Here is a 15,946-nt window from a genome sequence, read left to right on the forward strand (position 1 = left end):
AGAGAACACAGTTCCACTGCTCCACAACTCAGTGCTGGGGGGCTTTATACCCCTCTAGCCCACACCTTGCATTAGGCAGCATGGTGTCAATAGTTTATTGTTTATCTGCTTTAGAGAGTCCTATTCTATAGGCAATATTTCTCTACAGAGCCTAGACAATCTAGACTAGAACAGACTAAAATCTATTTCAGCAAAGGGTTCAACTTAAAATAGGTGAATGCATTCATTAGAAGAGGTCTCCTTAAACTTTTTTTTTTAGTTTGTGAAAAAACACGCCATTTGATCGGGGGAGTCCAGAGTTTTGCATAAGACTGTAGAAATTAGGACTAAATCCACCTGGATTGAAATGACAGGGAAATGACATTTATTTGTATCAGGATAGAAAAAAATATTTGAAGTTTAATTCAAATCTAAACAACTATCGGATGCCAATCTGTATCTGCTGATGCTAAAGAAACTCATCATGCATCTCTAAACAATTAATTCAAGTGAAATTAGTAATTTTTACAAATTGATGTTCTACAAGATGATGAGTTCTACCAGAGGACTACAGAGGCAAGCTTGCAAGAAGAAAAAACTCAATCCCGACAAAACCAACATATGTAAGTTCTTTGGCGTAGGCCCTTTGCTGCATTAGAGTTTACTGGTCTCCTTGCTAAATCTTTCATTTCTGTTTGTCCTGCAGGAAAGAACATGTGCTGATTAGTTAAGGTATATGCACACGTTCTGAGCCATGCTGGATAGTGGGCTTTATTGTTTTTAAAGAATTTGAGGTATTAAGGCCAGAAAAGCAGTTATTTCTGAGCAGGCAAACAAATGCATATAATGAACTGTAACTAGGGGTGTGCCGATCCGATACTCAGTATCCGTATCAGTCCGATACAGGCCAAAATAACTGGATCAGATATTGGAAGAAAAATGTAAGTATAAACTTTTTTCCCAGCACCCAAAAAGGCTAGGGAGCTAGAAACATTTGCTGAATTTTACAAGAAGTGTATTGAATAGAAATCATATACAGTTCTTCTAATATTATCACATTTAATATTATCTTCTACATATTATTTCTATATACCAGCTTCTAGAAGAGCATGTAGTCAGAGATACTTGACTATTTGACACTGAAGATCATTATTTTTTAGCCAGTGTGTTTTATGACACTTGAGAAATCCTGGTTGTGTGGGAATGTCAGCCGATGTTGAAGACATCTTGAACAATTGGTGCAATGAAATATTTGTTAAACAAAAGACAGGGTCTAAATGACTATTTCAGCTGTCTAAATGGACTCATTATCTGGGACATGCGATGGGAATCTTCCAGAGGTTCAAAGGGAAGCACTCTTGACAAGTCCTGTCATTCTCCTCAGTGGAACGATGGCACGTCCACTAAATTCCTCTGACGCAAAAATGTCTTTGTGTGTTTCTGTTTGTGTATCTGTGTCTGTCTGCATCAAAGCACATTGGGTGGGCCTCCGTTTAGGGAGTGAGGGGTCAGGCAGGCAGGGGTGAGGTCCACAAGTATTGGCTTTATTTCATAATTCACTCAAATAAAACATCATTACAGTCACAGCTTGTGCCAAAAGCAAGCATAAACATTACAGCATATAGAGTCGGCTCACGTTACTGCCCCGAAACGCTCCAGCTTTTAAAAGCCCATATGCTGGAACTCCCTTAACACACCGCAGACTGTCCAGGCCCTCAGTGCATTGGAGAATAAGATTGACCAATCTCACAAACTGCCACATCCCGTGATTACTCCCAAACTGCTGTTTTTTCGACTTAGTTGGCAGTTTGGGCGAGTGTGGATACTGCGGCTGCACTACAAGTGGGTAAATTGGGCAGAAGGGTGTTTAAAGGCCTTTCAAACCTTTCACACCTTCTGAACCTTAGGCAAGAAGAACATGTGCTGATTGGTTAAGGCATATGCAAACGTTCTGAGCCATGCTGGATTGTGGGCTTTATTGTTTTTAAAGAATTTGAGGTATTAAGGCCAGTTAAGCAGTTATTTCTGAGCAGGCAAACAAATGCATATAATGAACTGTAACTAGGGGTGTGCCGATCTGATACTCAGTATTGGTATCAGTCCGATACAGGCCAAAATAACTGGATCAGATATTGGAAGAAAAATGTAAGTGTTTTTCCCATCATGCGAAAAGACTTGGAAGCTAGAAACCCCTGAGGAAACATTTACTGAATTTTACAGGAAGTGTATTGAATAGAAATCATATACAGTTCTTCTAATTCTGTTGTTACAGTGGCACCTGTCAGGGGGGTGGGATATACATATTAGACCGCAAGTAAACAGTCAGTTTTTGGAGATTGATGGGTCCAAATTGGCATGGCTAGACGACTGGGTCAAAGCATCTCCAAAACATCAGTCAGGTCTTGTGGGGTGATCCCAGTCCCAGTGCCACAATTGCCATAGAAGAAGCCTTCTTGGTTCTAACCATCAAGAGATGTGTGTGAGAAGAACCATTAAATTGGCAGACAAAAAAGGGACAACCAATATACCCAGCTTACATTGGCATCCAGTTCAAGGTTGCCCAAGGCTCATAGAAGTGCATAGGGAGCAAAGATTGGCCCATCTAGTCTGATCCCATGGTAGAGCTCTAGTAGAACAAATTGCTGAAAAAGTTAATGCCAGCTGAGTTCCTTCCCCGATGAGTGTCATGAGGAGGACCTACACAATAGTAAGCAGGTGGTTTTAATGTAACGATGCTGTGGAGTGAAGTGCTAGCGTGAAAACAGTGCCCTGTGCCAGTGTGTGTTTGTAACAGCAGTAAGGCAAACAGTGTACATGGAGCTTTTAGCATGGCTCTGTAGCTTTCATCTCTACGAGCTGTGAGCTTGCATCTCCTAGACAGACTGACCCCTGAAAATGCGCAGGTAGTGAGGTATGGCCTGGATCAAAATTTGATGCATCAAGCCAGCGCTGCAGTATATCTGTACACCATTAACATTCCTGAACTGTCACATTCATCCCTCACGTCAGTAGACATCAGCCTCCGACATCTAAACTTATTTCACCTTTTCTGCTCCAGATGCTGGTGGTGCAGGAGCTTTAGTGGCCCTTCTGACTGCAGCAAGAACCAGGAATAGTTCCCTGTAGAAATGTGTGTGTGTGTGTGTGTGTGTGTGTGTGTGTGTGTGTGTGTGTGTGTGTGTGTGTGTGTGTGTGTGTGTGTGTCAGAGAGGGAGAGACTGGCTAGCTGTCTGTCTGGCTGATTAAAGAGCCCCTTTCAGAGTTCTATCAGATTCCTTTGTGTTCTCCTGCACATTCCTGTGACCTGCAGGAAGAGGAGCTGCTTCTCATCAAAACCACTACTTTACACATCAAAGATCACCTGTTCCTCACATACACACACTCCATTTTGCATCTCTCTCTCTCTCTGTCCCTCTCTCTCCCTCCCACTCTCTCTCTCTGTAAAATTTAATTGGTAAAAATGAAGGTAACAGCATTTCTCAGTCAGTATCCAGTGTTTCAGCCCTCACTGAAACACTCATTAAATGTGGAGGATACAATCAAATAGTAACAGCTCTGGTTGTAGTTGACCAATCCACTCAGGGCTGCTCAGCACCACTGATATTACAAATATATGGAATGCCATTTATTATTGATTACATAAGGAATCAAAAAAGGTGATAAAGAGGTGTGTAGAAATATAATTACTTGTTAACATATCCTTTTCAAATGCTGTAACAGGCACTGCCCACATACTTTCTATGCGTCCTTTATTATTGGCATGGATGTTAAGCAATGCATCCACTAGGGTGAAGGTCAGAGTCAAACATTTCTGACACCAACAACAAGCATGGCAACAGTGGAGGAAGTTGTGAGAATCTGCTTACTATTGAAAAGATGAAAGTGGTGTAAACTGTGTAAACGGCTGTGTTAAAAAAAATGTTCAACCATAAGTTTCTTTTTCATCGTGTCCATTTGGCAGTGGTGGTGCCTCATTTACTACTGATTACTTTGCCCTCCCATTGTTTCCAGTGGTGCTGCTCCATGGTACAGCTCCGTTCCATCCGTATCTGTAAGCTTCTTCCATATCTCTATGTAACGTTGAGCATAAATGAGCCTTTAGTGGTTGTTCATAAAGATGAATCATTGAGATGAATCATTTATCTCATTTGTCAATAGTTAAGTAACATATTTATTATTATTATTATTATTATTATTATTATTAACAAAATAATAATTTTATGTAATAAAAAAATGCATTTGTAACAATTATTAAAGGTGCTTATTAAAAGTTATTAAAAGTATTTTAGGTTGTTCTTTTATGTATAATTAGTAAGTATGTGTCTTTGGTTGAGTAAAAAATTGCAGTTTATTATTTATAATACAACCCTGTTATTTTGCCTCAAGCATGCATTAATAAAATAAGCTCTCCTTTTTATTCCTGAGTGTTACAGGATAGTGTTGCTGTTCCCTCTGTGTCCTCTCGTTGTGTCCTCTGTGCAGTTAGCAAGCTGAAAAGGTGGTAGCTGGGCTAGCAGTTAGCCTACACCCACTACCTTCCCCGGGTTTGAGTTTCTCATGCGTCACTTTCCTTTCTGATGCGTGCTTAGCTCCACTGTGGTAGGCAGCTGAGATGGTCCAGTTTATTTTTGAGGGAGCAGAAGTTGGAGAGAACAGCCAAGTACAGATACTCACTTGCTTCCTCTGGCTTTCTTTTTTGTTGCGTGCTACGCTTAATCTCCCTTTCTGCGGACACTGGCACAGGGAAAGACGCGGTCACGAGGCCTGATTTGCGTAGCCTCAGTATTCCCGTAACTAGCAGAGTCTGGTGTTGAAGTTCTGCTCTCCAGGTGTTCCAAGCATGAACAACACCATGTTCTTCTGAAGTGGCCATTGGGTTTGAGCGCTGTAGCAGCTTTAGTTGCCAAAAGACATTCATACATTATTGGTCTGGGTTTATGGCCATTTTTGGGGGGAGTAAATGTTAATGAGTCAAGACTGTTAGGAAACAGTTTAGAAGTTTTTGGAATCGGCTCGATTTACAGTTCAGTTTTGGTCATGTCTGTTTTTCTTTTGAAGGAGGAGGCAGCAATGATGGAGGATAAGGGTATGTCAGTGCTTTGCGCCAAACTCTCAGTATTCACTTATGCCAAAGTAAATACAGTTTTCCATTCTAGGGCAGCTTTAACAGTCATTGACGAACCATAAGATAATGATTAAATCAGCACTTTATGTTCACAAGAAAATTGGATTTGATACAATTGCATTTGTCAGTGATGCACACACACTGCAGTACACTGCTCATCTGCTCATGTGTTTGTTTGGTTTCATACAGTGAATTTTCATATTATATCTGAATTAGTGCGGTCAGCGCTAATGCGTTAACACACACGATTCATCTGCCAATTTTTTAACGCAAATTAATGATCTTACCAAGTTTGGCACCACCTTCCTCCGGTAAGTCATTCTCTTTACAGAGCCTAGTGACGTATTAGCTGTTTTACAGCGCTGCTACTGTTAAGTTCAGAGGGAAGATTACACTTTATTGATGCTAAAATATGGATTAAATCTCATAACTTTCATTCTCTTACCCCTCCCTCACCTTTTCTCTCTCTCTCTCTCTCTCTCTCTCTCTCTCTCACACACACACACACAGAGCTGCTCCTCTCTCACTTAATCCAGCCCAATGACTGATCATATATTTGTCTCTAAAAATGTAATTGAAGCATTTTCTCTATTAAAGCTTCTGTGTCCGAGCTTCATTGTGTTCGAGGCTAAAGTTCTCAAAACTTTACTGAGATATTATAAGAAAAAAAAACGACTCTTCTAAGACTTCTAAGACTAGTCTGTTTTTAGGCATACCACACAAGGACATGCTAGAGCTAGCATTTTAACTTTTAACTGAACAATTAATTTGTGATCATGATTAAACTTTTTATTAGATTGTAAATTTGCAGATTTAGCAAACATGATGGTGGATCTTTTTTTATTTATTTTTTTTTACTTTTGTGCCCCACTGCAGATGAGTTACATGAGAAATTGGAGAATTGAGCATGGGAATTGAGCCTAGGTCAACAATTAGTTTCTGCTTGGTAGTGGTTGTATCACAGAGTCAGCAAAAGCTGCGTGCTGTAAGTCAGAACTGATACCCTTGGGGGCTAGCAGTGCAGTGCGCTAAGGATATGAAGCTGAGTTGGTTTGGAAATGAATAAATTACATTTGGCACTGCTGACAAACTATTTTGCTGGCGATCTTGTATTGTACACAAGGGAACGGAAGATATTGCGCTGCTTAGTTTCATTGAAAAATACTTGGCCCGAGCTGCAAAGCCTCGCAGAGTCAGACAAAGCACATTCACTTTGTCTTGCTGACTGAATGAGTCGAGCTGCCTTCTAGTCAATGGCCAAACAGGGGCAGGTGCTTCCTGTTTCTGGAGCTCTCTCTCCTTCTCCCTGTCCATTTTAGCTGATCATTTTTCATAGTTTGCTCACTCTGAATCTTTTAAATGCTAGTGCAAGTCATACTGCATCATATCGATGTGAAAAAAGTTCGAGAGGCCTCTCGCACTTTTGACATCAAATATTATTCATCTGAGCCCTTTCGCTCTAAAGAAACTGCAGTTTAGTTAATGTGGTCAGCAGGAGCAAAAACTGCAAAATGAAGAGTATACACTGATGTTATTGGTGAGACTGAGAAGCTTTTAGATACCAAAGCCAATACGAAGAAAGCATTTTTGGGGAGCAGGTACAGTAGCTGTTTCTTTTTATGAGGTCAGTATAGAGTGCTTTTCTTCTTCCTCATTGCTTGAGAAGCGTGGCTCTGCAGTGTTTCTTGACACCTGATTCAGCACATTCTGAGGATAACCGTGGGTGAAGCCCTTTGGGCTGAAGGGCACAGTCTAAATCCTAAATCAGCTACCATTTGGCTGCCATTTAAAAGTTTGGCATCACCATTTTCTTTGTGTAAAACACTGGGTTTTTGCATTTTGCATCGCCTCGTGAAATGGGCGTGGCTGCAAGCGGGCTGCAAATCAGCAGTGTAACAAGTCCTTCAATGTGGTTCAGCAGTTTCACAAACCAACTAATGCAGTCACATTATTAAATAGAAGACCAACCCCGGGTTGAAATATGAGAAATAGGAGTTCTCGTTTAACACTCAACTGGCCGTCTGTGTACAGATAAAGTCCTGCCCTTCAGCTAATGAGCCAATCACCTTGCTGCTTACGCTGTGCACTGGAGAACCACCCCTGGATGTGGAGATTTGCACAAGTGCAGTAGCCAGAACAACCTGAAAAATCAAGTTATTTGGAAACAGTCTCTCCCCATTCATTGAGATGGGAGTCTAATCTCATGTGCTGCCCAGCAATGTTGCAAAGATGGCCGCCGAGTGAACAGACATGCCTATAAGGGCTTTAGCTATCCAAGCTGCTTGTGGGGTGCTCCTGGTCAGTATTGCTGAGTACCTCTGAACAGTGATCTCTGAAGGAACAAACCGAATGAACAGGCAACAGAGTGTTGGGCACCCAAGCCTCATTAGTGTGTAAAGGCTGTTCCATCAGAAGAAGTACTGCAGCAGAAATGTTTAATGACATGACACCTCACAGACCATGACCACAGAGTGCTCATGCTAACCCCCGTCCACCATTAAAGGCACCTACAGTGGACACATGAGTGTTGAAACTGGTGCCTGGAGCAATGGTAGGTTGCCTAAGTCCCGTTTGGTCTTTACATCACATGGATAGCCGGCATTGTTAAGCTGTGTAGTGCTCTGGAACAACAAATCCGATCCACGGTGGCATACATTATTGAATATAATAAAAAAACATGAGCATGAGCAGGACCTAACCTCAGACACTGAATAAAACTCCTAAACCCTCTCCCTCTTCCCTTTTTATGTTTAGGTGATGAAATCAGTGATGTTGTTCCCTACGATCGAGCGCATGGCCCACAGTCCTCAAGGCAAGTTCATGACTCCGGTACTTTGCAAGCTGCGCTACACTGCCTACCTGCCCGTTTTCCTGCTTTCGTTCCTGCCCGAAAGGCTGAAGTTCGCCCTGGTTCAGCTGGCCCTGAGGAACATGAGTTCCCTGGACACCATCGCCATCCCGGCCACTGCCAGCTTGATTAATGTGGACTGTGTCGGTAAGTGTTGCCTTCGTTAGCACTTTTTCTCTACCTGTGATGGATGCTTAGTTTGCCATTGCACCATCAGTCAAAAACGAGACTTGCCAAGAACGCTCAAAAAATGTGTTCTTGAGCCTCCTTATGAAGTGCTCCCGTCTTGAATGTCCGTTATAATTGGACCTCATTTATTACTGAAGGTTCAAGATATTCATTCCACTGATAGCTGTGTCTGCAGCCCTGGTTCCTTAGATGGACGTTCTTCAGAATAGCCACAGTGATGGAGAGTTGTAGGATTTCTTTTACATTCTCACCAGCTGTGATGAATGTTGGAGATGTCGTCGCACCATCGGTCAAACACGAGGCTTGCCAAGAAGGCAACATTCAAAAATCTGTTCTTGAGACTCATTATAAAATACCCTTGTCTTGGAATACCTCTTGTAAGTGGACCACATTTTTTGTTTGCAAAGTTTCAAGTTTTCGTTCTGGAAGATGTGTCTGTAGCCATGGCTACGAATGGAAATTTTCCAAAATAACTGAAGTGATGGGGAATTTAAGGCCATTTTTAGGCCAGTTTTTCAGTGTAATATAAATTAGGACACAGTAGCCTATCTATCTTCTTAGGTTAGGAGCAATAACATTCAGATGCCTTGGCCTTTGTGCATGCATCGACACTGATGAAGTGAAATAGCCGATTACTTCTTCACTATCAGACCTCTTTACCTCTATTGAAATGCTGTTTGCCCCGAACAGATAAGCGCTCAGATAAGCTTGAGGTATTAATTAGTCTATTAACTCCTCGCCATACTTCACCATTTCGTCCTCTGATAAGAGGCTTATTAGAAAGTAATGTTTGCGATGGTCCACATAAATGAAATCAGCATTTGAGTGGCAGCCAAGTGAGCAGTGAATTTCCCAGTGTTCCCCGGAATAAAGTTTTATTTATTAGAACTCTTATCTAATCTCCAGGGCTTCCCCTTTGCCGGGTAATGGTGCAGATGAAGTGTTGTGAGTAGAAGTAATTAAGAGTCTTCTCCTCCACAGGGAGCAGACCTGCACAGCTCTTTCTGTCTCTCTAGGTGAAAGGCAGAGTGTTTTCCCTGTCTGTCCTGGGAGGTGGATGATTGATGCTGTGATGGCTACAGAGTCTCTGCCAAAGAGGCCTCGGTAGAGCCTAGAAGCGTTAGAGTGAGCTCAGATCTCGGTGCTCTCTCTCTCTCGCCCCCCCCCCCCTTCTTTCTCTCAATCTTTGCTGAGGCTTAGATCTTCACCCCCAACTGCACTCATAAGCATGCTTTTAATCATTTAGCACTTTCCGCCTATTGTCATTTGGGATTAGACCCCCCCACCTCTTTTTTTCCATTTGAACAAACTGTTCAAGATGGTTCAAGGTTCATTTTTTCCCACTGTTAATTACAAGCTTTGGTTTGCTCATGGTAAATACGAACAAATGTTTTAATGTTTTGTTGTCTTTTGAAAAGCCTGTGTGGGTGTGGGGGTGTGTCTGTCTGTCTGTCTGCTTTGTACCACTGAGCCCTGGCCTTCGTCTGTGAAAGCAGAAAGCTGCTCTAGCTTTCTGTCTTACATTACACACATAATTAATGGTGAGTTGACAGACCTAATTAAGAAAGCATGTTGCGATTAGATTGAGCTTCCTGGGTATTTTTAAGGATTTATTTGTTCGGCATTCCCGGCCCTTGAAATGGAGAATGTTGATGCTCTCATGTTAACTGCATGGAAAACACACACACAGACATGCACACAGTACATGTCAAGCGGAGATCTGTAGTCAGTGTGACCATATGTTTATGTGTGTGTGTATATATTCATATATGCAGTATATATACTAATGAGGCAATCCTCCCTAGACAGTCCAGAGGGAGAAGAACCACTGAAAGGACTCTAATGTGCCCCATCAACACCATCAGAGGTCCAGCCCACAGCCTCCACTCTGCCTCAATCAGCTTTAGTGTTACCTTCTGGTCGTGACGCAGCACAGTCGAAGGAATGAATATTGTCAGCGTTTTCCGTCATGTTTTGCCCTCGCCTTTTTCCAAACAGCAAGAGATTTGATATGATGTGAGTTGGATGTGTTTCTTGCCCTCCCGGTTGAACTCTTTCTGGGGCTGCAATGGTGGTCAGGACCTCGGCTTGGCTTCTTTGTGAGGGCGTGAAACCAGAGCGCTGCTGCAGACACTCGTTTCCCCCCGCCGGAGAGGAGCATAGTTAACATCGGCCTGACCCGCAGCCCAGTGGCCACGCTCGTAAACTTCCTACCTGGCACTTTACTCAGACAAGCTTCACGTCCTTTCCCTTTCCCCTCCTAGACACCTGTTTCTGCAAGGGGGAATTGGAAAATAGAATAAAAGCATGTTGGAGTGGTGGACCAACACCAGTAAGAAAATAGTTTTCCTAATGACGTTTCTTTAACACCACTGACACTATGAAAATTATATTAAAATAGGTCAGGTGCTCATTTTAATGTATTTTACTGAGAAACAGTACATCAAGCATTAGAAAGAATTTATTTTTTAATAATAAAATTCTAAAAATTCTAAATTATTCTAAAAATATATTATTATAAATGTATAATAATTTAATTTAATTTAAAATACTATATAAAATAAATATTTAATAATTACATTAAAATGTACATTAAATGATTATAAAAAATCTTATGAAATTATTCTAAAAAATAGTTTTTGGTTTTTTTATTTTATGAATTGACATTCTATGGTTTATTCTTATTTTGAGCTAATCATAATTTTAAAGTTTTGGGTTTTAAAGGTTTTAAAGTTATGGGTAGTCGTATGCCACACTACAAAAAAAGAAAGAAAAAAAAACATTTAATACTCTTCTTGTACAATCTTCTACCAATCACTGATTTCATATAAAAAATAGAGGAATGTGTTTTGGTGGAACATATTTGTTTTTATTTCCTTGATGGTTTAATACTGAGATATTTCCTGAAGATCAAGCATGATTACAATTTCTGTAGAATTTTTTTAATAATATACAGTGACAGTGTTTATATTGAAAGAGTGAGGCAGAGGGAGATAGAGAGCAATAATTCTGTGAAAAGAAACATATCCATGTTAATTTTCGGTTTCTAGCCACCGTTAGGTGGAGCAGAGTGCTAGACAAACACCCTATGGGGCATCTTCTTCATTCAGACTCAGAGGAGGGCATCTGGAAGGTAATTTCACACAGTGGCAGTTACACAACAGGAAACTGGAGCTTCTTCTGCGAAGCCCAAATCCATTGCTCCCTTAGATTTAATGAGACCGCAGCGGAACATTGAACCAAATATGAATTTTGACTTTTGCTCTTACGTAAGCTTGGATTTTTAGCTTTACTCAACACTGACTGCCTATACTCTTAGCAAGAAAGATCTACATAGTACTGAAATGGGTTATGTAAATTATAGGCAACACCAGTAACCAATTAAAAGTTTCTATAGAACTACATGTATCAGGAGATTAGACATAATAATCATAATCATGTAATTAAAATGATCATTTATCAAAAGAAAAGCCAATATATTTCATAATTGTAAAGTCTTTTACTTTAGAGTTATGGCTGGTTAAAAACAAAACTATAGTGAAACTCATCGTGCTTTGCCCGTGGTGGCTGGAGCAGGCCAATGTGCACATGTATTAAAAAATACAATTATACCTCATTCAGACCACTATAAAATAATTATTTAGCACCAGTAATCCACTATAAAAACTAAAGATATCAGTTCAGATTGAGTAGCATTATGGACATTACAAAATTGAAGTATTTTCAACAAAAGATTATAAAGAAACTGGTCAGGAACAAACATTCATGAAGAGGATATTAAACACTCTGTAGGCTAAAATCAAAATATCTACAATATCACATTATATAAATAGTATGTTAACCCCTCAAACCCCTTAACCTCTGTATGTAAGCCCACAATTCATTACTGTCATAACTGTCATAATTTACAGCTGTTTCGTAGGCCCTAAAATACCCTAATAATGTGGGACACAGGGTGGTTGTTCACATCAAGATAACTGAATATTTAACCCAGGCTTTAATGGTTTAAAAGTGATTTTACTTCAGTATTAAGTGGCTGTATAATCAGATTGGTATTGACCAGTATGCAGCATTACGATACAGAGTCCGGGGGGGCATGAAGCGCATGAAGGGGGCATCACTGTCCTGATTAAAGATCCTTTTAGGAACCCCATTTTTAGGGGCACTTTGCACACTGACTATAAGCAACCATAGCAATGGTTTAGGCACACAAGCACTGTTCAAAGATGAGACCCCTCGGTTGAGGAATATTGGACAAACCCTGAGGGCCCTCAAATGATCAAAACCAAAGTGCCACAGAAGCTAAAATATGTTGGATGTTTTGAGGGAACTTCAGAAAGTCATCAAAGTTGACCACACAGATTCCTGATTTTACACACTGTGGATTGTTTTCTCCTATTGGAACGGTATTGCGGTTTTGTCTCCTTATGACCTCATGTCCGTAGGCAAGACATTAATGTCGAGATCTAAGAAACATCCGCTTTGCTAGCTCTGGGGAAGGCTCAAAAATTCCTCGACTGGTCTCGGCGGCACCATGATTTCCCTATTTGAAGTGCCTTTATTCCATGTTTTTAATGTCAGATAAATAGATTTTGTAACCTCGGTTGTGTTTGAGGAGTTCCACAGGGATTGAACCATTGTAGTTACCATCAGAGACATTGCTACTACCCAAATTAAGGCTGCTGTTGCTGCCGTTTGCAAACCGGCCTCTCTGATTACTTGAGCACAGGTGTCATTCGTCATGGAGAAAAGGCCACCGGCTAGAAAAACGTCTTACCCTAGCACTTTCAAATCAGCATTCAGCTCAATTAAAAAGCGACGATGGATGAGTCTCTTGAATTCCATGTAATGAAAGATGTGTTTATTTCTATTATTTGATGAAACTGCCTCCCTCTAAACAGCAGGAGGTAGCTCTATTATGTAGTATAGGGCCCACCCACGTTTGGTTGGATTTGGCGGGAGAAACTGCACTGTTTTGTGGCTATTTATCATGACGGGTGGTGTTGAACTAGAAAGAGGAACCCAGGATCCGTCTTGTTCAAGCTCTTTCTATTTCTTTAATGGAACCAAAATAACGTAGAACATTGAACCGGTCACAATGTCCTGTACAGGCACAGAGGAGCAGTTGGCTGAAGTACTTTCTTTATTTCTTTTTGATTTTATTGAGGGTGTTTTTGTCACTCTTGCACCTCCTCCAGCAGTTCCTCACCAATCTCTCAAATATTGGTGACAACTGAGACCTGAGGTCTAAGCTGTTTTAAAATAAAAAATTTAAAAGCTGATAGGAAATTGTACATGATATCTGAGCATCTAGAGCTGGCTTGACCAAGTGGAACTTTGACTTCTTCAGTGGGTTCTATTTGTTCTTGCTCTGGATCTGCATCAGAGCAAGAGACTTCTCAGACCAACTGATTAGCCTTTAGATTAAGCACGCTGAGGGTCCCGTTGCTCCGTTTTTGTCACTCCTCTGCTGTCGTAGGTGAGTCAGCATGTGCGTGTCTTTGTGCGTCCTCCTCTACCTCTTGTGTCTTTTGTTAACTGGGTGCATGTGTGTGGATGTGTAAATTGGGTTGGAATGCTGTGTCCTGCCAAACCCCCAGCCCAGACACCCCCCTGGAGATAAGTGAGATAAAACAGGGGATGTCTCGCACATCACTGCCCCAAGACTGGCACACTTCCTCACTGCATCTGCTCCTCTTCTCTTCACTTCACTTCACTTTTCTCTTCTCCTCTCTTCTGTGTTGCTGTTTTAAATCCAGCCAAAAGTTTAGGTATTTAGGTACTGGAAATATTAAGGTGCTAGAAAGTGTTCTTTGAAAGATGCCATAGAAGAAAACACTCATATTTGTTAAAGGGTTAAGAGGTTAATGAGTGACGAAGTAGTTGATGTAAAATTATTTAAGGTTCTTTACACTTAAATCTACAATAATAGTTCTTTATGGAACCAAAAGTAATTCTTCCATTGCATCGGTCACAGAACCCCCTGTAGCACCTTTAGTTTTAGGAGTATATTGTTGTTTTAAACATGCTTTATGAGTGAAAAGTACATTTGTATGTTGAGGTGTTACATTTTCACATTACACCATTGCTCTCGATTTGCTGAAATTAACATTGGAAAAAATTATATATAAAATATATAAATATATAAGATAAAGCTAATTTTACATTTTAAATATATAAAATTAAGCTAATTCAGTAAATAAATAGAAACAATGGTCTAAAAAGTGCAGAAAATGCAGTATTTATAATAAATTTTGGATTTCAGGGGTGCACAGGTCCGGTCTTTAGCAAATTTAGTTCTTCTCAAACACTCCACTCCACTTTGCCTGGTAATTATGATGAGTTGAATCAGGTGTGTTTGAATAGGGCAACCATCAAACTTTGCTGAAGACCACCCCGGCCCTTCAGGACTAGGACTGTGCACCCCTGACTTAAAAAATAATTAAAAAATATTATTAATGAATAATTACAAATTATTAATTATTATTAAAATTATTCATTATTATTATTAATAATATTCGGGATATCAATTATCTTCAGCATATTCATTTAAATAAAGACGCTAACATGAGAAGTAACATCATAAGAAGTGGTTTACTGTGAGTACTGCTTTCATGAACTGCAGCAACAACCAATCTCTGAAGCCACAGCATTACTACTCCCTACTAGAGACATTCAAAGATCATTCCAACCCGTTTCTAACCTGTCTGAGCACTTCTTTAATCTTCAACCCGACAGTATTTATTTCTAAGAAAACCTAATGCAAAACAAGGCCATCGAGCTAACTCTGCAGTTGGAGTTCCTCACGTCAGGGTTTATTCATTTCACACATTGTAGCTTTACGCTGATCTACGACCAACTGGGCCTTGTTGCAGTGTACTAAAACTGGATGTACCTTTGGGAAACATTGTATTTGGTTGTTTAATTAATGCAGTATTTTCCCCCAGTCAAAGGCCATGTCTTTAAAAGCAACACAAAGAGGATTTGCTAATACCGAATGAAGGCAGATAACTGCTCATTTGTTGCTTGCCAGACAGCAGCCAACCTAAATACTTTAAGAAGGTTTGAAATAACTGTGATGTTTGGAATGAAGGCGACTTCCTTGTTTTGCCTTGTGCCCCACTCCCTAAGAAATAGCAAACAGTTCGTTGAAATATGGTTGGAGTGCTTTTTTTTGAGGGCAGGGGAAGTATTTTGAGGTGTTAGAATAATTTGTGCCATATTTATACCGGTATACCATGATAAATTGACTAACGGGATGTCCCTCTTACTTGCTTAACGTCTAGAAGTGGCAGGAGCTGGCGAGAAGTGGCAGACGCATGATAGAATTTTAGATGAATTCTTTCTTACATAGAGCTTCTTAAAGCAAGCAGAGAAAATCAGCCAGGAATGATAGACATGAATTAAATTACAGTTTATTAACAGAAATACAGTTATGCAAAGGTTGCAAAGGCACCCATGGTCAAAATTTCTGTTACTGTTATTAGCCATTCTTCTATCCACAGATTTTCAATGACGTTAAGATCTGTAGATCTGGGGATTGTGAGCACCATGGCTTTTAACAGATGATATTATGCTCACTTCCAGAATGTGCTGTTATTTAATTGAATCCATTCTTCACTCTTCCAGTGCAGTGTCGTGACACTGGCTGCAATACAAACAGTTGGAGAGGTGTTCTTTACATGATGTTCTTCACTCTTTTTTCACCCTTTTTTCAGTTGAACATGGGTTTTGATTTGCCTCTCTGGCAATCTTAGAAGCAGCTCGCTCAGAAAGATGACCTCCATTACGATTGCCATTACGAC

General features: G+C 40.4%; 1 protein-coding gene across 1 annotated transcript in view; it reads left to right on the forward strand.

Annotated features, from left to right (window-relative positions):
* The window catches only part of ldah (lipid droplet associated hydrolase), a 68,847-nt gene that overhangs the window by 39,496 nt on the left and 13,405 nt on the right, over positions 1-15,946 (forward strand). The window contains exon 5 of the mRNA XM_072690468.1: positions 7,859-8,099. Within this exon, the coding sequence (XP_072546569.1) occupies positions 7,859-8,099 (241 nt within the window). The remainder of the gene's footprint in view (positions 1-7,858; positions 8,100-15,946) is intronic.

The sequence above is a fragment of the Salminus brasiliensis genome, chromosome 10 (genome assembly GCF_030463535.1).
Source record: "Salminus brasiliensis chromosome 10, fSalBra1.hap2, whole genome shotgun sequence".
NCBI lineage: Eukaryota > Metazoa > Chordata > Actinopteri > Characiformes > Bryconidae > Salminus > Salminus brasiliensis.